A 22,403-nucleotide genomic window follows, 5' to 3' on the forward strand; every position below is an offset into this window, starting at 1 on the left:
TACCTTCAATGTCACAAGCAGCTTGCCCATCATAAGTTTTTCTGAAGTTTGTTAGCTTAGTAACAATTTTGATAATACACATTTAACAAAAAGAAGAGATTAATAACATTTTTTTAAAAGATGATGTCTTAATATATTGCCCATGCTGGTCTGGAAATACTGGGCTCAAGCAATTCTTTTACCTTGGCCTCCCAAAATTTACAGGCATGAGCCCAGCCAATTAATAATATTTCTAAAAATAAATGTTCCACTATGCTTCCAACTTAGTGTTAAAAAAATACTAAATGCTTAAATTAGTGATTATTCTTACTGAGTGTTCATATTAAGAACTTTGTGAGAAAATAGCATCCTTTAAAACTGCTTAATCTTGACTTATTAATATGGTGAAATTGTTAAGAATATGGGTGCTGGAGTCAGACTGTGGTGTGGGTCCAAAAGCCGGCTCTAGCTGTCTGGCCTTGGACAAGTTACTTAACCTCCCCATGGATTAGTCTCATCTGTAAAGCTAGGGTAATTATAGTACATAATTCATAGTGTTATAATTTAACAATAATACATGTAGAGCACTTAGAACAGTGTTGGGCAAACAGGTAGTGCTGAAAATGCTAGTTATGTCACATGAAACTAACTTCTAACCTGTGTATGTGTGTGGGTATATATAATCAACCTTACCTAAAAGAAATTTTTCGCAAAGTTAATAGCTTTTTAACACAGGGAAGAGTTTTATTGTAATGAATTTCAGTGTAAATTATAAATTGTTAACACAAAATAAACCATTTCCAAATTTCTTTTCTTTTCTTTTTTAGAGACAGGGTCTTGCTCTGTTGTCCAGGCTGGAGTGCAGTGGCATGATCATAGCTCACTATAGCCACGAATTCCTGGGCTCAAGCGAGCCTCCTCCCTCTGCCTCCCAAGTAGCTGAGACTATAGATGCATGCCACCACGCCCAGCTAATTTTTAAGTATTTTGTAGAGACCGTGTTTCACTATGTTACCCAAGCTGACCTCGAACTCCTGACTTCAAGTGAACCTCCCATATCAGCCTCTCAAAGTGCTGATATTAAAGGAGTAAGCCACTGTGCTCGTCCCTAAATTTCTATTCTTAGAAATGCCTCTTCATTGTATAAAATAGAGGCTCTTCCTTTTGATGACTTAGGATTAAGGGTTTTAGGTATAATAGTTGACAGTAGAGGTAGTATTCCATAGTGGTTAAGACCATGATCCTGGAACAAGACTGCCTGAATCAGAATCCCGGATTCAATATTCTTCAGCTTTGTGACCTTTGGTCAAATTACTTCACATCTCTGAACCCGTTTTCTCATCTGTCCAGTGAGAATAACACCTATTTTATAGGGTCATATAAAAGATTAAAAGTTTATATTTTCAGAGCACTTAGAACATTACCTGATGTATCATAAACACTACACAGTATTATATATTAGTCATTTTTATCATTAGAACTCATCAATGCATTTGTACCCATACTATAGTATTTTACTGGTGAAAATTAATTGCATATTAAGATAATGTAAATTGAGAAATTTTGTTATAGTCTAGATTTTCTGAGTTTTGGTCTCTTGTACATTTTTAAAGAATTACGTCTTTTGATTAGGTTATGTATGATTTTTAAGTGTCCAATATAGAACCCCAAAGGGTAAGAAAATATTCTTCATTTTCGTCTTACCTTTTACTCTGGTTCATGTAATGGAATTATAAAAGTGTATGTTGAGCTAGAGAAGAAATTCAAATTTTCTTCTTCTTTAAATAGAAAAGTTACCGTTGTAATTATTGGCCATGAAATACATATTTCAAAACTTCTTTTAATTAAGCTGTCAGCTTTTGTGGCTTATAACTATTGACCCTGATATTTCATCTACTTGCTAGTTGAGGGAGAATATAGATGGGCCAGCTTCTCTCCCCTATTACACTATAAGCTGTTGATTGGCAAGATTTGTATGTGTTTTTAACTTATATTCCTTATAATGCTTTAGTACAGTAATGCCTTACACATTGTAGAAACAATGTTTATTGAATGAATAAGAGAATGATAAAATCAACATATAGGGATTTCCAAGTGCAGAATGTATATGTAGTAGTGGTTACCCCCTTTTGATATAGTACGTTCTTTTTAGAGAAGGAAATTTGAAGAGTAGCCCCTTTTTTAGTTAATGGAAGTAACCGAGCACTAGTACTGAAGACAGGCTTTATGAAATTATTTCCTTCTATATTTGATACTATACTAGGATACTAACACTTTTTGCACAATTTGTGCAATTTCTGACAAATAACACTGACAGAGTAGAGGTAATGGTCACGTAGTCTTGGTTTCTAGTATATTGTCTCTTGGTATAAATATCTGTATAATTCTTTTCTTATAGTAATTTGAACAACATTATTGATTATAATTAATTTGCCTAATTATAAACTGCAGAAGCATTTCAACATGGGAAAATGCGTTGAAAGTAGTAATTTTATAAAGGATTTTCTGCCTGCCTTTTAATACTTCCTGTCTGAGTACATACTGCTAAAAGCAGAATCTGATCTTTGCTTGAACTTGTGCCTATTTAAATAGAACCCTGATCAAATATAACCAGTAATGTAAAAACTAAAAAATTTTATGCCAAGGAAAATAAGAAACTTGTAAGCAAATGTAGGGCCTAATTTAAGGATTCCTAGTTCCTAGGAACCAATATAAAAATTTCTTAGCTACAGAGAATTTTAGGACATTTAAGAGCCTAAATTGTTTAAATTCCAAGCAAAGCAAAGTCCTTTATCCTACACCAGGTTGTGTAATCTTATGGAGATATGACTTTCAAATAAAATACAAGGTATTTTGGCTCTTTTTTACATAGTATCTCTAATTTTTTCCTTTTTAACTACGATAATTTGTTTTTTAATTAATGTTGTATAGGAAGATCCTATTGTATGTTTTATACTGATAACATATCTCAGTTAGAACCACTCACCTATCAAGTGCTCAATTGTCTTATTAGACCGTCTTTTTGGACAGTGTAGGTCCAGAGGTTAAGTGAGCTTTGAAGGAATAATTTTATCTATCTTACCATTTTGTGTGTTCACTATTAACATGTTAAGTTTTATACATATATATTTTTTAATTGAACAGCCGTATCTTTGGACATGTAAAGATTCTTTATTTATTTATTTTTGAGACAGAGTTTTGCTCTTTGTTGCCCAGGCTGGAGTGCAGTGTCGTGATCTCAGCTCACTGCAACCTCCCCCTCCTGGGTTCAAGCGATTCTCCTGTCTCAGCCTCCTGAGTATCTGGAATTACAGGCACCCCCAACCAAGCCTGGCTAATTTTTGTATTTTTAGTAGAGACGGGGTTTCACCATGTTGGCCAGACTGGTCTCGAACTCCTGACCTCAGGCGATCTGCCTGCCTTGGCCTCCCAAAGTGCTGGGATTACGAACGTGAGCCACCATGCCCAGCTAAGATTTTTAATGTGCAAAGTACTTATTGTGAAAATTCAGGTATTTCAAAAACCTATAAAAAATAAAAATCTTGACTCTATTAACATTTTGGGTCTATCATACCAGACCCTTTGAATGACTAAACATAATTTTTACAACACAAATGGGATCTTGTTATATATAATAGCTCATGATATATGTATCATTCAGGATCTTAGTATTTTAAAATTTATTTTCCTATGAATGTCTATAGAGTTACCACATCCTTTTTAATAGCTGCATAATCATGTTATATAGATGAACCTTAATTTAATCAGCCCCCTTTTAATCACTTGTTTCCAATTTTCTAATTATAAACAGTATGTATAGAAAATGCTTTTATGGTGGTGATGTATGCATATAAATATTTTCTTATACATTCATAGATGTTGACTTGTAACTTACGATTGCTTTTGTCAGATTGTCCTTCAAAAGGGTTGTACCAATTTACATCCCTGCCAGGAGTATATGAGAGTTCCTCTTTTCCTATATCCTTTTACAAATGCTTTTAATGAAAAAGGCAAAAAATATTGATAAATCTAACAGACAAGTATATATCTAGTTTGTTTTGCTGGCCATCTCTGTTGCCGTCTTTGCAAATCATCTGGGTATGTATATAATTTGCTCCCCTCCTTGTTACCCTCTTTTTGTCTCTTTCTGACTAATTTTAGGAATTATTTACATATTGTGGATACTAATTCTTTGTTATATATGTAACAAACAATAGATTTTTTCAATTTGTCAGTTTCTTCCACCTGTGTTTATGGTATCACTTGCTCTGTATTAATAGGTGCTTTAAAATTTATATCTTATAAATGTTCTGGCTTATGCTAAGAAATGCCTTTCTCACCTATAAAATCTGGTCTCTTTAAAGCTCTTCTAGTATTTTTGTGGTTTTTATTATTTTAGCCTTTGATTAATCTGTAATTTATTTTGATGAGAGATTGAAATATGAATTCATCTTTTTCCTGCAAAGTGTCAACTACCTCAACATTTTTCATTAATTTACCTTGTTGATTTGAAATTTCTTTGAAGGAGAATTTTAAATGCAAAGTAAAGACTTACTAGATTTATTTGGGAATTTATTAATGGAGTTAGTAGTCAAATGGAAAAGAATTTGGATTCAGAACTCAATTGCATGCCTTTCACCTTCAGAGATGAGTTTAAAATTATATTGCTTATATTGGAAATCAAACGTAGTTTATAGATAGTGTTCAATTTCTATTTAACCTGGAATCTAAACTCCTAGAAGTGTTAAGTAACTAAATTTTTTAATGCTGTCTGTACTATTCATTCATTTATTCATTAAATATGAGGCACTATTTAAGGGACTAGTAATAGAGCAGTTATACAAATAGATAAGGTCCCTGCCCTCATGTATTTTGGCTGTATTAGAGGAGATATAAAAATAAGAAGTAATACATAAATGAACAAGATAATTATAGATTCTATGAGTTCTGAATGAAGTAACAAAGTGGTGTGATGGGGGAAGGGTAAAGGTGAGGCTTTCCTGTATTTGAAAGATGGGAAGTAGCCAGTCATGTCCATGCCCACAAAGCAAAGATAGTAGTAATCCAAATGTGGAAATTTGGGAGTGGGGTGTGGTAGAGGGAAGCATGCATGGCATGTTTGTTTTTCTGTATGTTTTGCATGTCTATTTCATTTGGAAATTTCTCGACATTTGTGAGCAGATTTTTTTGAGTTTTCTTTTATTTTTTTTATTTTTTAATGTAGATTAATACATTTTTTAAACTTTTAGGTTTGGGGACACATGTGAAGGTTTGTTAGGTAAACTCGTGTTACAGGGGTTAGTTGTACAGATTCTTTCATCACTCAGGTATTAAGCCCAGTACCCAATAGTTATCTTTTCTGCTCCTCTCTCTCCCCCACCCTCCCTTCTCAAGTAGACCCCTGTGTCTGTTGTTTCCTTCTTTGTGTTCATAAGTTCCTATCATTTAGCTATAACTTCTAAGTGAGAACATGCGGTATTTGGTTTTCTCTTCCTGCATTAGTTTGCTAAGGATAATGGTTCCCAGCTCCATCCACGTTTTTGCAAGACATGATCTTGTTCTTTTTTATGGCTGCATGGTATTCCCTGTGTATATGTACCACATTTACTTTATTTCTTTATCCAGTCTGTCATTGATGGGCTTTTAGGTTGATTCCATGTCTTTGCTATTGTGAATAGTGCTGCAATGAACATTCACATGCATACGTCTTTATAGTAGCATGATTTATATTCCTCTGGGTATATACACAGTAATGGGATTGCTGGGTCGAATGGTAGTTTTGCTTTTTGCTCTTTGAGGAATCACCATACTGCTTTCTACAATGGTTAAACTAACTTAGACTCCCACCAACAGTGTGTAAGTGTTCCCTTTTCTCCACTACCTCACCAGCATCTGTTATTACTTTTTTACTTTTTGATAATAGCCATTCTGACTGGTGTGAGATGGTATCTTATTGTGGTTTTGAGTTGCATTTCTCTCATGATCAGTGATGTTGAGCTTTTTTTTCATGTGCTTGTTGGCTGCATATGTGTCTTCTTTTGAGAAGTGTCTGTTCATGTGCTTTGTGGGCAGATTCTTTAATCCCAGGTCCTTGTCTGGCTGCAATGTGATTCTGTGTTCACAGCATTTATCATACTACATTATTATCATTATTTGCTTGTCTGATTTCCCTTCTAGACCACGAGTTCTATGAAGCTAAGGACTTCATCTTTTATCTCTGTATTCTCAGTACCTATCACACTGGATACTCAATAAACATTACGATGAGGAATTATAGATATACTTCAGGTTAATATATCATCATGTGCTTTGGATTCTGTTCTTTCCCACCATCTCCTCAGGAATCTCACATTCTTGTTCTAGTATATACAGACTCTGTCTTAACTAAATTATTTTCAAAGGATGTAATCAAGATCAAACCTTTCTTATTTTAAAAGACTTCCAAAATTCCCATAGTCTGTCTCCAATTATTGCATTATCTTTTTTCCCTTCGCAGCTACTTTTAAGAATTTCATTTTATTTTCTTACCTCCTTTTTATTCCTGACCCTACTTTTATCTATTTGCAGCCTGAGATTATCAGTGACTTTCATTTTGCTAAATCCTGTTGAATTTTTTCAGTACTTGCCTAACTTGGCTCTTGAGTAGCATTAAATATTTAATTATTTCATTTTTCTTATATTTCCTTCCTTTGGTTTCCATGTCATTGTACTCTTGTGGTTTTGTCTTCTGGATGGGTGCCTTTTCGGTCTTCTTTGCAGACTTGTCTGTCTCTGTCTGAACATAGAATCTTGGAATTCCTTAAGATGCCATTCTTAGAACAACACAGATGAGTAATTAAATGATATACTGTTTTTTTTTTTTTTTGAGATGGAGTCTTGCTCTGTCACCCAGGCTGGAGTGCAGTGGAGGCGTGATCTCGGCTCACTGCAAGCTCTGCCTCCCGGGTTCACGCCATTAAATGATATACTTTTAATTCTTTCACAGTTGGTGTCCTTGAGAATAACTCTCAGCTTGGGAAAAATGATGTATAGATACAAGACAGAAAAGATTAAGTAAAAACCTTATAGTCCTGAATTTGAGTTGGAAATATCAGTATGAAGTCTGGATACTTTTTTTTTTGTTAGAAGCATTTCTCCCCAACTCTTTGTACTTAAATCGTCTAGAAACAGTGACCAGTCCACAATGAATGCTCACGTTGTGGTTTGAAAAAAATATTTCTTAAGAAAACTACAGCTTCTTGGTAAAATGACTGACTCCAGGTCTGGGGGAAAAAAAAAATAAGAAGAGTCTAGAATGTCTTGTCATAACAGAAAATTGTCACAGACTACTATGATTGAATCAAAAACCAGCTTGCATTGTTTTTTTCATTTGCCAAAGATGGGACAATTTAATCATCCATAAGAATAATAACTCTAATATACTGAGACTCATCAAATATATTTCATCCATGAGTTTATAAATGATGCTAAAAAATACGATGTAATTGATCATTTTTGGAGGATTGTAGTGCACCAATTTATTATTTTGCAAACTGGCAGATAATGGGAAAGAATCAAGTATTTATTCCTGCCTCTCATATAATGGTTCGCTGGCAAAGCAAATAGTAGATGAGGGAAAGCACTCTTCATAAATGTACTCCAGATGCAAAATTAAAAAGAAATGACAGAATATTACTGTTTGGCAACCTTAATTAATTAATGGATATAGGTGGGCTGGGGACTGTGGCTTGTGCCTGTAATCCCAGCATTTTGGGAGGCCAAGATGGGAGAATCACTTGAGCCCAGGAGTTTAAGACCAGCCTGGGCAAGATAGTATGACTCCATCTCTACAAAAAAATAGAAAAATCAGCCCAGTGTGATGGCACGTGCCTGTAGTCCCAGCTACATAGGAGGCTGAGGCAGAAGGATCATTTTAGGCCAGGAGTTCAAGGCTGCAGTGAGGTATGATTGTACCACTGCACTTCAGCCTGAGCAACAGAGTGAGACCTTGTCTCTTAAAAAAAGTAATAAATTTTAAAAATTAAAAAAATAATGGATTTAGACATTGATTATCGTCTACTAATTTCACGGAAGGAAGCAGCCAAACATTTCCTGAAAAAATAACACATTATCCTTTATAAAGTGATCTTCCTGAAAAAAATTCTAACCTAAATATGACTAAGGCTCTAGATTCAATTCTCAATTTACAAAAACCGCAGAACAACATCTCAAATGACACTACAGGGGTGCAATCAGTAAAATCTAGGCTCTGGAAAATCTACAGAGAAAACTATTCACTTTCTTCAACAGATAAATCACAAGGCTAGAAAAGATGGGGGACTTATAAATGAAAAGACTTCCCCACAGACAGCTAGGTACCTATTTTTTCCTCCTATGGGACTTCTGCATGCCTGTCTTTTAACACTGTGTTGTTTTGAAGTGGTCTGTGTATAGGTGTTTTTATCCCATTGTACTATGTTCCTCAAGACCAGGGAATGGCTTCTTAATCTTCCTATTTATTTTTCAAGTGCCAGCACAATGCCTGACATTTGTTGGAGCAATCAGCAAATGTTTTCTTTATAAATTTCACTGGATGATTTCAGTGGTTGGTCAGTCATAGTCATCTTTGATCTTAAGTTTTTTAGACTAACAAGCTGACCAGTCATAACAGTTCTATATTTGCCTTTTACATGTTTTGACTATTTTGAGCACAACTGATTCTTCTTTTTTCAGTACTTCTAGTTGGTGTGCTTATTGTCAAAGACATTCCCATCCTCTGGCATGGCAATTACTTTATTGCTTTTTCTAATTGTAAAGATCATATATTTTCACTGTAAAATTTTAAATAAAGTATAAAAAAAAGAAAACCATTACTATTAACTAAAACACACTCAAGCCCAGCCATCATTATTAGTTTTTAGAAATATAATTTTATCCATTCTCTCTCTCTACCTTCCCCCACACCCCCATACAGAGTTTTCCACAAATAGGGTAATGCCACTATACATCCTCCTCTGGAACCTGCTTCTTCTCCACTGTATATTCCATTCAACATGCTAGGTATCTCTTTCCACATCAATAAATATGGCTGTACATTGTTTGGGGACACATGATATTCCTTCTTATTAATGTATCTTAATTAACCAACTCAGTACTAATGAACATTGTGTTTCTTTATAATTTTGTGTAATCATTCTCTTATGAAAAATGTTGTAATGAATTACTTTGAACACAATCATTTGTACATGTGTACAGTTTTCTCCTTAGGTTAGAGGTGTGTTTGTTGGGTCAAAGTGTTATGTTCATTTAAAATTTCTATATTGCCCTACCACTCTTCAGAAAATTTAGACCTGTTTTCATTGCCCCAGCAGTTGATTAGCAAGGTTCTATTATACTCAACGTCTTGTTCATTGTCTCTAAACACTAGTCTTCAGGTAAAGTAACTCTTGATTTTTTTTTTTTTTTTTTTTTTAGCTCTTTGGTGTCTTGAATTATTTCTCTTCTGTGTGTTGGCAGCAAGGACTATTAAAGTTTGTCTATGATAGAGATTATAAGCTGGACAAGAATTCAAATAAATGCAAATTAGGATGCTATTGTTTTGTAGTAACTACCTAACTCTATTATACCCATCATATTGTAATGTGTTTTTGAAAAATAATGTGGAATATTATACCTCTTAAATTCTTAATCACATTTATACAAAAGCCACATTTATAAATGTCATCCTATTTATATGTGCTTGGAGGAACTAAGATAGTATTAGAACTATTTTTTTAACTTAATAATGTGTCAGTCCATATTCATTTATTCCAGAAGCCTCTTGTAGAGTGAAGATAATGAGTTTTGAAGTCTGACTGACCTGTACTCTGATTTCAGCTTTGTCACTCACTTGGTTATATGCAAAAATCAGTTAACTTTTCTGAATCTCAATTTATCTGCAAAATTGGGACATGTTTGATTGCTGTGTATTTGAATGATTGCTCTCAGGAACAAATAAAACATCACATGTGAAAATACTTAACATAATTGCTAGCCAATATCAGTAATTCAGTATTTGCTCACTTGTGGTATTTTGTGAGTGATACATAGTGTTTCTTAGGTATATATTTACTATCATCTATACTGTTGCTTTCACAGAAATCTTCTCTACATATACCCTCAGAGTCTTAATTTTGCCAATCGTCAAGGTTCTGCTAGAAATATAACAGTGAAAGTCCAGTTTATGTATGGAGAGGATCCAAGCAATGCCATGCCGGTAAGAAATGTTCTTTTACTTTTCTAATTGTTTGTATAAAGTTCAAATAGACTTTTTTCTTTCTTTTTGGTTGGCAGCTCCAACCTGGAAATTAATGTGATCTTTTAAACCAAATTTCTAACTGCATTACTTTAGGTATAGATAGTAGTGACATTACTTAAAGACTAACTTATTTTTGAAGACTTGGTATATGTTAGGCACTCCTAGAAATACAAAGATGAATAAGACTTGTAATCCAGAGGATATAAAATGAATACATATAAATCTAAAGTAGTGGTTTTCAAAAGAGGGTTAGATCGATATTACCTAGAGAACTCTATCAAAATAGAGATATCTTTTCTGTACTTTTGGCATCTATGATTCTTATTCTCCTCAACTCCCTTTAGAATGTAAGGCCAGCTAAGGAGTTGGGAAGTGATGTGTGGTATATGAGGCTATGTTATAGTTTGAAAATGCTCCGCGGGTGATTTTCATATGTGTGGCTTTTCCCACCTTGGTTGACAAACTCTGGCATTAGTTCTCAATCTTGGCTGCACGTTAGATTCACCTGGGAAGCTTTTCAAAATACCAGTGCTCAGGCTGACTCTCATTTAAATTAAATCATAATCTCTGGGGATTGGACAAGGTTTCAGTATTTTTAAGTCTCACCAGGGATTACATTTTGCAGACAATGTTGAGAATCAAGCTATGTGCTAATTATTAGATGATTGGTATAGGGATTCAAAGGAATAGGTAGGCATTCAGAGGTGGGAGAGAATGCCTTACTGAGGTAACAGGCATCTCATGGAAGAGATACTTTTGTGCTGAAACCAAAGGTCATTAAAATGTTAATAGCAGTGTGTTTGGAGAGCGGGAAAGGAAAGCATTTCAAGTTGGGGAATGCCTGTGAACAGTAATGACAGTGGTGAGTTGCCAGTGAACCAGAGCACTGGAAGAAAAATCAGAAATAGTAGATTGAGACCAGACTAGAGATTCTTAACTGTCCAAATTGTCATTCAGGATTTGTGCGACACTAATAAATGCAGGTTTCATGAGAGAGAATTTTTGGCTCAGCTGAAGTCAGTAATATATGGAATAGAAATATGCTGTTGCTATAGATGCTCAACCTCTGAGAACCCTAGTGGGATGAAAATGAGCTAAGAATAGGTGCATTGTTAATAGTCTTATTTTATCCTTCCATGTACATCTTTTAATGAAGTTCTTCTGATTTTCCACATACTAGGAAAGATACATTTTTTTCTACCCTATTGCCTCAGTTACATCAACATTTGTAGATATCCTTGACAACAGTGAGCACAAATTATTCATCTTTGTATTCTCCTATGGCATTTTTTTCAGATTATTGCATATAATACATACTGAATAAATATTTGTTGAATAAATGTAGAATTTATTTTTGAGGTTTGGAATTCACATTTCATGTTTTATACTAGTTCATTTCTGCTGAAGGAATGAATGTACTACGATAGTTGATGAAAAGATACTAGATTGTGAAAATAGATTCTTGGTCAGCGTATGTGTGAGTTGCCATATGAATTTGAGCATATGACAAATGTATATGTAGAATAATCTATTTTTTATTGTTTACCTAACAAACTCTTCCTTGTCTTATCATATATGTGGCCTCCTCTACAGAGCCCCAGCTGTACCCATCCTATACTGACAGTTAGACCACTCCCTCTTTGGTGCTACCATAGCATCTTCTCACTTCTTTCATGGGACTTTATCACTTGATGATTCTATATTTCTTAATTTTGCCCATTAGATTGTGAGCTCCTTGAGGGCAGGGACGATGTCTTACTCATATCTATATCTTGACTCCTATCACATTTTTGGATAAATAATTCTCAATCCATATTGCTGAATGATTAAAAGTACATGTCAAATGGTCAAAAAAGGAACACTGTCTGCTTTATGTCATATTATGAAAATAAACAAGTTATTTTGTGAAAAGTGATAGCTTCTCAGAGGGAAAAAAGGTATTGCATTTCTTTACTTGTGTGTTATTAGTCATATGAAAATACAATGTTTTTATGTATGAAATGGCTGATTTGAAAGAGTATATAAACATAGACATACTGTGTTTGCCTTTTTTAAAAAAAGGGCTGTTTAGATGGGTCCTAAGATAACTTTTTGATAATGTAATATTGACATGATGAAATTGTAAACTTCATAATTCTGGCACAGGAATAATTTATGAAAACATACTAAGGTATTTGTAAATTGATGAAATAATATATATCTTAGGAAAGTCATAATTACTACACTTGTACAAACCCTTAAAATAAAAGAGCCTGCTTGAAATGTTGCAAAAAGAAACAGAAATACCTGCTAATATGCCCTTCTAATTAAGGATGACGCCAATTAATCTGTTTGTATAAATAATAAACTTTGAGTTGTTTTACCAGTTGTGTGGATGGAATTGTCTGACATGTTCACATATCTATTCATGCATATGTAAAATGGCTATACAGACTTTAAAAGTTTAATCTCTGGCTAGATAACACTGCAAGTCTGTCTCACATAGGAATTAGAGCTATAACCTTGACATTGAGCCGTTTATCTAATCAGCTGCTCTAATTAACCACAGTATTCCTGTTATTACTCCAGAAGTCAAGAGACAGATATACAAGGCTGAATTACTTTACCTATAAAGTTATTCCAAAAGTAATATTGTATTCTTTTTAATGTGGTGGATTAAAAAATATATATATGCAAAAATATAAGAATGGAGCTCCTCCTCTATTGTAGAGTACCTTGAAGGAAATATTAAAAGCAAAGGATACATAGCTTGACCTAAAATAGGATTTCTGATATCATATATAATTTATATTTGACTTTCAGAATGACTCTGCTGTTTTAGTGTTGAAGCCAACAATTTGTATAGTAGGTTTATGCCACTATTTATATTTCTTATATAAGTTCCAAATAATATGCTACATCTGATTTAAAAGTGAATTCTTCATCTTCTTTAAGAAAAAGAAAAGAAATGTATCTAATTTCCCAGTAGATATAAATAAAATTGATAGAAACTTTTGAAATATTTAAATGTCAGATGGGTCTGTTGTTGAAAAGAAACTTATAGTTAAGCAATTGAACTTTTTGATGAACGTCAGTAGGCACATTGTTCTTCATTGGGCTGATTTTGCCCATTTTTCTCAAATAGTTATTAAATCAGACAAATTCTTACATAGATATGAAACATCCAGCATTTACTACAACAAAGTTTCAACATGCTGTTATTTGTTTCAGGTAATCTTTGGTAAATCTAGCTGTTCAGAATTTTCAAAGGAAGCCTATACAGCCGTAGTATATCATAACAGGTACTGAATTCAAATATTTCTTTCAAAGTTACTCACTTCTCAGTGGCATTGTTAGCACTCACATTAGTGTGTTTACCAAATGCTTTGCTGCACTAAATGTGCCAAATTCAAGGCTGACATCAAAGTTATAATTTTCAACCTGTGGATGCACAGCCATTCTCTATTGACATCCCAAATATGACTTTGTACACAAAACATCTTTTCTATCGAATTCTCTGATCCTTTCATTTTTATTATATTGTTATTATCATTGTGGCCGCTGGTCCTTTGGTCTTTCCCAGTTATTTCCACCTGACACTTTGTAGTAACTTAACCCTTTACTAAGCTTGAACACATTAGTCAGTTAAATTGGTGATGTTACCAGTATCCATTAATTCTTTGATTTAGTGACTTGTCATTTTTCTTCCTTGGGAAATTGCTAACTTTGGATAACCTTTAATTTCTGCTTTCTTTTGGGGGGATTATTGAATACTGTTGGAGAAAAATCACAAAATTGTACTAATCAGACAATCACAAATTGATGTTATTGTATCATATGATAGGGCTATAGCAATTCATTTTATCTTTTTTTTTTTTTGGCCCCACAGCTCTTTTATAATCTTATTGTCATGGTTTTAACACTTTGCCTTCATTTAGCAGTAGCTACAGGAGTTTCTTCTAGCTCCTACTTCTTTTCTGTGTGCTTTACTCTCAGCATTCCTATTTATTAAGACTATCCAACTTGAGATGGTCCATCAACTTCTCTACTCTTCATCTCAAATTCTCTATACTGATTTGCCTTTCCTTCTGTTTCAAGGGGAGTAATGGCCTACTCCCTGTTAAATGTGAATCTTTTCACCTCTGCTTTCAAATGATCCTTTTAACCTCTTCCAGAATATAAGTCAATCATGTATCCCGTTTCTTGCAGCATTAGTCTCCTGCTTCATTGGCTCTGTCTCTTATTCTCAAAAAAAAGCTTCTGTTTCCATACTTAAAGACACAGCAATCCTTTCTCAGTGCTGTTGTATAGTATGTATTTTCCTTGCACTTCTTAAAACTTTCTTCTTTCTTATCTTTATATTGTGGCCTTGTCTTGGGCTTCCTTCTACCTCTTTGAACACTTCTTTTTTTTTCTGTGGTATTCTTTTTCCCATAAGTGTAAGGCATTCCACACAAAACACTAAAGTTTTGTCCTTAACCCTCATTCTTAATGTATTGTTTTCTTAAATAATCGTACATGTATCTCTCAGAGTTACATTCAGTGAAAATGCTACTGCTTTAATATTTATGTGGATTGTTTCCAACTCTATTTTTAGTAAAACCTTCCTTCTGAAGTACAGATATGTATTTTTAGTGGCCTATTGGACATACTCATTTGGATGCCCTGCTGTCTTCTCTGTGTTCATGTATCTATCCCTGACTTTTGTCCTGACCCTATGTCTTTCTTACTCTCCATTTTTATTAACGGTACCACCATTTTTCCAGTTACTCGGGCGCAAAATTTAAGACATCTTTGTCTTTCCTCTTCTCTAATATTCAATCATCTGTTAAGTCTTGCTGATTTCCTTTATGCTTTATTACTAGACATAACCTATGCTGTCCTGTTTCTGGGCCAGTCTTGGTTTTTTTTCTATTATAATACCAAATCCCTTTATTTATTGCACTCCTACTCATTCTTCAAGGTCCATATCAAATATTACCTCCTAAGTTACAATTCCCTGATCTCAAACTTGAAGTAATCTGTTCAGCTATGTTTTTGAAGCACATAACCCTATATGCTGTATACCAGGGGTCGGCAAACATTTTCTACAAAGGACTGGATGGTATATATTTTAGGCCTGTGGTTATATGGTCTCTCTTGCAGCCATTCACCTATGCCATTATAGTGCAAAAACAGCCATAGACAGTAAAGTTACAAGTAAATGGGTGTAGCTGTGTTCCAATAAAGCTTTATTTATGGACATTGAAATTTGAATTTCATATAACTTTCACATGTTGTGAAATATTCTTTTTTACCCCCAATCATTTAAAAATGTAAAAACCATTCTTAGTTTGCAGGCTATACAAAACCATGCAGTGAACTATTTTTAGCTCATAGGCCATAGTTTGCCAACCCCTGTTTTATAGCATAGCTGTTGATATATGTGTGTCTTACTTATATTCCTACTAAGTTGCCTACTTTTTGAGGGTAATTTGTTTTTAATGTTCATCTTTAAAACCACCACAAAAGTAATGCAATGTTTAGCCAAAGGTGGGCAATTAAACCTACTTATTGAATGAATAACTGTCTTAGATATTTAATTTTCAACAAAAGTCTTCACATTACGTGATTTTTAGGACAGAAGTGAACTAAAACACTGAATACCAGGAAATATATTGATAAAGAAGATAGTAATTTCTAAAAATTATCCCATTTTATTGCTAGGTCTTTATTTTTGTTCTCAGCATTAGTGGAATTAAAATGACCATGCCATCTGACATTGTTGGTAAACTCAACTTTCTCATAATTCAGTGGTGATTGGTGGGATTAGTAATAAGATGCCTAGTGTCTTATTTTTTTTTACCAAAGTCATCAAGTTCTCAGATGGCTAGCATTAGGTATCTTTCTTGTTTATTATCAAAAGCCTTGTTCTACTTAATATTCCTGTGTTCAAGTCTATACCTGTTAATGTTTTTGAGGCTTATTTGAGATGGAAGGATATTTGACCTATTAACATCTAAGGAAGAAAACCTGATTGGTGGGACAGACCTCGCTTTAAAGATAGTTGGAGCAATATGGTTTGGTTGCATTTTTGTTGAATATAATTCTGAGAGATACTCACTGAATATGGAAGGTTGGGATGCTAAGGTTTTATCCCTTTTTGTTATGAATAGCAGCCATGCTTTTCTATAAAAGCACCCTCTTGGGATTATTCTTAGTGAATATTGAGAAGAAAGTGTCATTGGTTTGGTCAAACAAGATATTTGATATATTCTTAAGAGTCTGGAAGCGCTTCTAAACTGAGGCAAATGCAGTTTGTGGGCGTTTCCTGATTTTACTGGTTTTTTTGTTTGTTTTAGCGGTCAATTCTAGTCCATATTTAGGATTTAGGTAGCTTTTTTTATTTCTTCAACAATGAGATGGTTGATATAAGACAGTCTATAGAGCAAAACTTGATCTTTTTTTTTTTTGGTCTCACTCTGTCACCTAGGCGGGAGTGCAGTGACAGGATCATAGCTCACTGCAGCCTTGAACTCCTGGACTCAAGTGATCCTCTCATCTTGGCCTCCCAAGTAGCTAGGACTTTTTTTTTTTTTTTTTTTTTTTTTTTTTTTAATTTTTTGTAGGGACGAGTCTGGCTATGTTGTGCAGACTGGTCTCAAACTCCTGACTCCAAGTGATCCTGACGCCACAGCCTCCCAAAGTGCTGGGATTACAGGTGTGAGCCACTACACCTGGCCTCCAATGTGATATTTTGATACTTAGTTGTCTAAAGATGCCTTTTTTTCCCACTTTTTTTTACAAAAGGATGGTAAACATTAGTTTTAATATGAAAGCATTCTCCTATGAAGGAAAAATGTTTTATGTAATGTTTATCAGAATTGGCTCATAAATAGAGAACTCCTTACCTTAGTGTCCTCTTTTATGCAGCTTCCAATCTAATGGAGATCTCAGGATCAAGGTGGTGATTATTAATGAACTTTTAAATAGTAGGATTACTCAGCCCATTAAGAAAAATGGGATGAGAAATTTCAGAAACAGTGGCAGCTGTCTTATATGGAAGTAAGATTTAGCTATTTAGAGATTGGGGATAAAGAAAAATATTTTGGACTAGAGGAAAAATTAAACATGAAAACATGAATCTTAAAATTTTAAAATTATTCAAACATACAAATACATTATTTATTTTGAACAAATTACTGACTGTTGATTTTTTTTTTGTATGAAGGTCTCCTGATTTTCATGAAGAAATCAAGGTTAAGCTTCCTGCTGCTTTAACTGACCATCATCACTTGCTTTTTACTTTTTATCATGTTAGTTGTCAACAAAAACAAAATACTCCTCTTGAAACACCAGTTGGATATACAGTAAGTCCTTTTGGTTGAATATTTAGATCAAAGAGCTAAAATAATGGTGATATTTAAGAAATAATTGATATTTCTTGTTATTTGTGTTTTGTTTTTTGTTTTTTGTTTTTTTGAGACAGAGTCTCTGTCTCCCAGGCTGGAGTACAATAGCGTGATCTTGGCTCACTGCAACCTCCGTTTCCTGGGTTCAAGCAGTTCTCCTGCCTCAGCCTCCTGAATAGCTGGGATTACAGGTGCCCGCCACCATGTCCAACTAATTTTTTTGTATTTTTAGTAGAGACGGGGTTTCACCATGTTTGCCAGGTTGGTCTCAAACTCTTGGCTTCAAGTGATCTGCCTGCCTTGGCCTCCCAAAGTGCTAGGATTACAGGCGTGAGCCATGGCGCCTGGCCTGTTTCTTGTTATTTGAATATTCCTTGTCTGATTCCCCACAGTTACGAAGTTGCATTGATTAGGAAGAGCCATTATAACAAGAAAATGCCCACTAATGTAATTAGCTAATGTAATTAATTGATTTTTTAACTAACATGTATAAACACTTGGGTGTTGGTCCTGATTATCAGGTGCATACCCAACAATGCAGTATAAATATAATAGGTTCATAGACTCTTCAGCAGATAATGATTTTAATATAAAATGAGTAAAACAGACTATTGGAGAAGAAATTAAAACCCTTGAGTATTTTTCAAAATTATGCTTTCCAGCTTGGCATAACCCCATCTCTACCAAAAATACAAAAATTAGCTAGTCGTGGTATCGTGCACCAGTGATCCCAGTTGCTAGGGAGGCTGAGATGGGAGGATTGCTTGAGCTTGGGAGGCAGAGGTTGCAGTGAGCCAAGATCATGCCACTGCACTCTGGCCTGGGCGACAGAGTGAGACCCTGTCTCAAAAAAAAAAAAAAAAAAAAAAAAAAAAAAAAAAAAAAAAAAAAAAAAAAAATTACTATGATTGAATTGCAAAGATAAACCTAAGATGAAGGACGTCATGGTATAACACAGTTCTGTCAGAAAAATTATGCTTTCAGCCAAAAGAGAACAGCCAACATTTGATTCATTATTTTTGTCTCTTGCAGTTTGTGACATGAGGTTTGCTCTAACTGTAAGAAAATAAATTTATGATCATACTTTTTGTTTCTAACATTCCTGTCTAATGAATTATTTCTTTCACTATTTACATTGAAATGATTATCTCAGTTTTAAAATAGATTTACTTCATGGCTTTTTTCTAAGACCAACTTTTTGCCTCTAGATTTTAATATTGCATGGTTAGTAATAATAATGTTTTGGTGATATCCTCCTTAATGAAATTTCATTAGGGAAACTTCTCTTTAGAGGGATTATGAAGGCCTATTATTATTATTACTTATATAATTAAATCCTTTAATGTTTGATGATATGAGACAAATTTGGCTTGTACCAAGTTCTTAAAACATGCTAAGTAATTATTTTTATAGCAAACGTATTTAAAATAAAATTGTTTTCTTTTCATTTAAAAGTGGATACCAATGCTTCAGAACGGACGGTTGAAGACTGGCCAGTTTTGCTTGCCAGTCTCATTGGAAAAACCACCACAGGCTTATTCTGTACTGTCTCCTGAGGTCAGTATCTCCCATGTTGACATTCTCCAGATTGAATGAAATGAGTTTTTTACTATAAAGATGTTTTTACCAAGCAAACTCTTGCCGTTTCTTCTACTTAAAGTTTATAGATAATGAAGGAAAAGTATTTTCCCCCGTGATTAAAATTCTTTTACATAAAACTTAAAAGCTTTTATCCTGTTTTTAAATTTAAATTTAATTTTAAATTTAAATATCCTCATTTTAAAACCAAAATAATACATGGAATGTAAACTCAAAAGATCATTTTGGAGATTTTTCATACTGTAACTTGAGAAACTTCTTTAAATAAATGAATATTTCTTTTTTTTTTTAGTAGACAACATTTCGCTAAAAGACTGGAGGAAGAAAAACAGATTTAAATTAATTTTTTAGAATCTTTTTGTAATTGAAGATCATGTGAATGAAAACAAAGTAGCTGTGAACCTGTAATACAAGAGATATTGGCAACTTTGATGATTACATATGTGTTTTGAAAGACTTGTAACACAAATATTGGACAAATCTCAATCAAGAATCAATAGCCACCTTTCATAAACCAGAGTTCCTCTTGAGAGAAACACAATGGTTGTCAGTGTCTCTTAATGATTTTGAATATAACTGCTGGTAAATGTTACTCTAAAATATGTTTTGTGAACATTTTCCTGGTGGCATTTGTTTTCAGAATACAGTTCAAAATGTATTCACAAATAAATTTGTATGTATTTTTATTTTTTAAAAACAATTCAAGGCTATTGCTCTTATCTTATTTCTCACTGTTCTCTGTCACTCACTTTTGATAGCCACATAGCACAGAGCCTCTGCTATTCCTCACACATGAAAAGTGCATTTCCATTTCAGGCCCTTTGCTCTTCCTTCTGCTGGCAGTGCTCTATTACAAAGCCTGGTTTTTCATTTTACTCGGACCTCTACTCAAATATCACCTCACCAAGGAAGTCATCTATGATTATTCTAAATAGCAGCCTCTCCCACTTTATCTCTTTATTTTTCCTCATGTCATTTATCATTGACTTTATATTTAAAATGTTTTTTGTTTATTCTCTATAGAGTATAAACACTATGAGGGTAGGAACTTTGTCTGTCTTGCTCATTGCTGTCTACCAGTATTTAGAACAGTACTTGGCACATCATAGACACTCAATATATATTTATTAGATTAATGAATAAAGACAGTAGAGTAAGAAATATGACTCTCCCTCCTCCCAATCTTTCATTCATTTTTCCAGGGACACATCTTTTCAGTGATGACTTTTTCGTGTGACTTTGTTATACAGAAAGGTGGCCATTTGTCAGAGAGCATTATGTTTCAAAGGAGATGTTTTAAAAGAAAATATATTTTTATTGAAGTTAAGGATTTGTTTTTACTTAATTACAGTGCAAGTTCAGCTTTCTAAAGGGAGACTCATGATTTTCTTCTAGCTACCATACTATATATGCTCACAGATCAAGAATATGGTGATAATTTGGATTTGACTATAGACATATAATATAGCTGCTTGATATGTGAAATAAGCCACCTGATTAAGAGCCAAAACTTTTGTAAACAGTTGACCCTTAAACAACATGGCAGTAAGGGGTGACATCTCTCTTCCCTAGCATGCACTTGAAAATTCACATATAACTTTTGACTCCCTAAAAACTTAACTACTAATATAATAGCTTACTGTTGACTGAAAGCCTTACCAGTAACATAAACAGTTAATTAGCATGTATTTTGTATGTTAAATGTATTATATACCATATTCTTAAAGTGATATAGAGAAAAAAATGTTCTTAAGAAAATCATAAGGCACAGAAAATATATTTACTATCACTAAGTAGAAGTGGATCATCATCAAGGCCTTCATCCTCATTGTCTTCATGATGGGTAGGCTGAGGAGGAGGAGGAAGAGTAGGGATTGGTCTTGCTATCTTAGAGGTAGCAGAGGCAGAAGAGGTGAAAGAGGTGGAAGGGGAAGCAGGCACACTTGGTGTAACTTTACAGAAATACGTCATAATTTCTGTCTGACATTTTTGCTTTTTCATTCCTCTAAAAATGTTTCCAGAGCAGGATGCAGTGGCACACCTATAATCCCAGCTTCTTGAGAGGATCACTCGAGTTCAGGAGTTCGAGGCTGCACTTTGCTGTGGTTGTGCCTTTGAATAGCCAGTGCTCTCCAGCCTGGGAAACATAGCAAGACCCCATCTCTTTTAAGAAAGTGTTTCTGGCCAAGTGTGGTGGCTCATGCCTGTAATCCCAGCACTTTGGGAGGCCGAAGTGGGCAGATCACCTGAGGTCAGGAGTTCAAGAACATCAGGGCTAACATGGCAAAACTCCTTCTCTACTAAAAATACAAAAAATTAGCCAGGTGTGGTGGCGGGCACCTGTAATCCCAGCTACTTGTGAGGCTAAGGCACGAGAATCGCTTGAACCCGGGAGGCGGAGGTTGACAGTGAGCTGAGATTGTGCCACTGCACTCCAGCCTGGGCGACAGAGTGAGACTCTGTCTCAATATAAAAAAAAGAAAAAAATATTTCTATGTGGTGCCAATCTTTATTCCATCGTTTGTTTTAGTTTCAGTGCCCTTAGCACAGATGGGTCCATGTTTTAAAAGAAGTGAAAAGCAGTCTTGAATAACCCTTCTGCCATGTTGTATAATGTCAGTTTGTTTTCTGACACTGTTTCTTCTATGTTTTCTGCCTCAGCGTCTGGCCCTGGTTTAAAAGCACTCGTCTCCATCAAGTCTTCTTCTATTAATTCCTCCAGTCTGGTGTCTATGAGCTCGTGAATTTCTCCTTGGAAATCTGTATCCCTCACTTCTTTTTTTTCCTTTTTGCCATATCCACAATTTATTTCATGATTTTCTTGACTGGTTCTGTCATAAAGTCTGTGAAGTCATGACAACCTCTGGACACAGTTTTCTGCAGCAGGAATTTATTGTTTCAGGCGTGATGGCTTTTGTTAGAACAATGATAGCATTTTCAGTGGTATAATCTTTCCAAACTTTAATGATGTTCTATTTATTGGGGTTCTCTTCATAGCATTCACACTCCTTTCTATAGAGTACCATGTGTGATGAATCTTAAAGATCCTTATGACTCCCAATCTAGAGGCTGAATTAGAAACATGGCATTTGGGGGCAGGTAGAAGACTCTGATGCCTTCTATGTTGAACTCATGGGGTTCTGGGTGGCCAGTGGCATTGTCTAATATCAGAATAACTT

The 22,403-nt window shown here is 34.4% G+C and overlaps 1 protein-coding gene across 10 annotated transcripts in view; it reads left to right on the plus strand.

Moving 5' to 3' along the window:
* Positions 1 to 22,403, plus strand: part of DOCK7 (dedicator of cytokinesis 7) — a 246,694-nt gene that overhangs the window by 95,827 nt on the left and 128,464 nt on the right. For 9 of the 10 annotated variants that reach the window (XM_055235422.2, XM_055235423.2, XM_055235424.2 and 6 more), the window contains exons 15-18: positions 10,096 to 10,213; positions 13,466 to 13,536; positions 17,445 to 17,583; positions 19,081 to 19,182. In XM_055235422.2, the coding sequence (XP_055091397.1) occupies positions 10,096 to 10,213; positions 13,466 to 13,536; positions 17,445 to 17,583; positions 19,081 to 19,182 (430 nt within the window). Of the gene's footprint in view, positions 1 to 10,095; positions 10,214 to 11,848; positions 12,623 to 13,465; positions 13,537 to 17,444; positions 17,584 to 19,080; positions 19,183 to 22,403 lie in introns of those variants that run through there. The other variant, XM_055235426.2, reaches the window with a different exon arrangement.

This window comes from Symphalangus syndactylus, chromosome 19 (genome assembly GCF_028878055.3).
Source record: "Symphalangus syndactylus isolate Jambi chromosome 19, NHGRI_mSymSyn1-v2.1_pri, whole genome shotgun sequence".
Lineage (NCBI taxonomy): Eukaryota > Metazoa > Chordata > Mammalia > Primates > Hylobatidae > Symphalangus > Symphalangus syndactylus.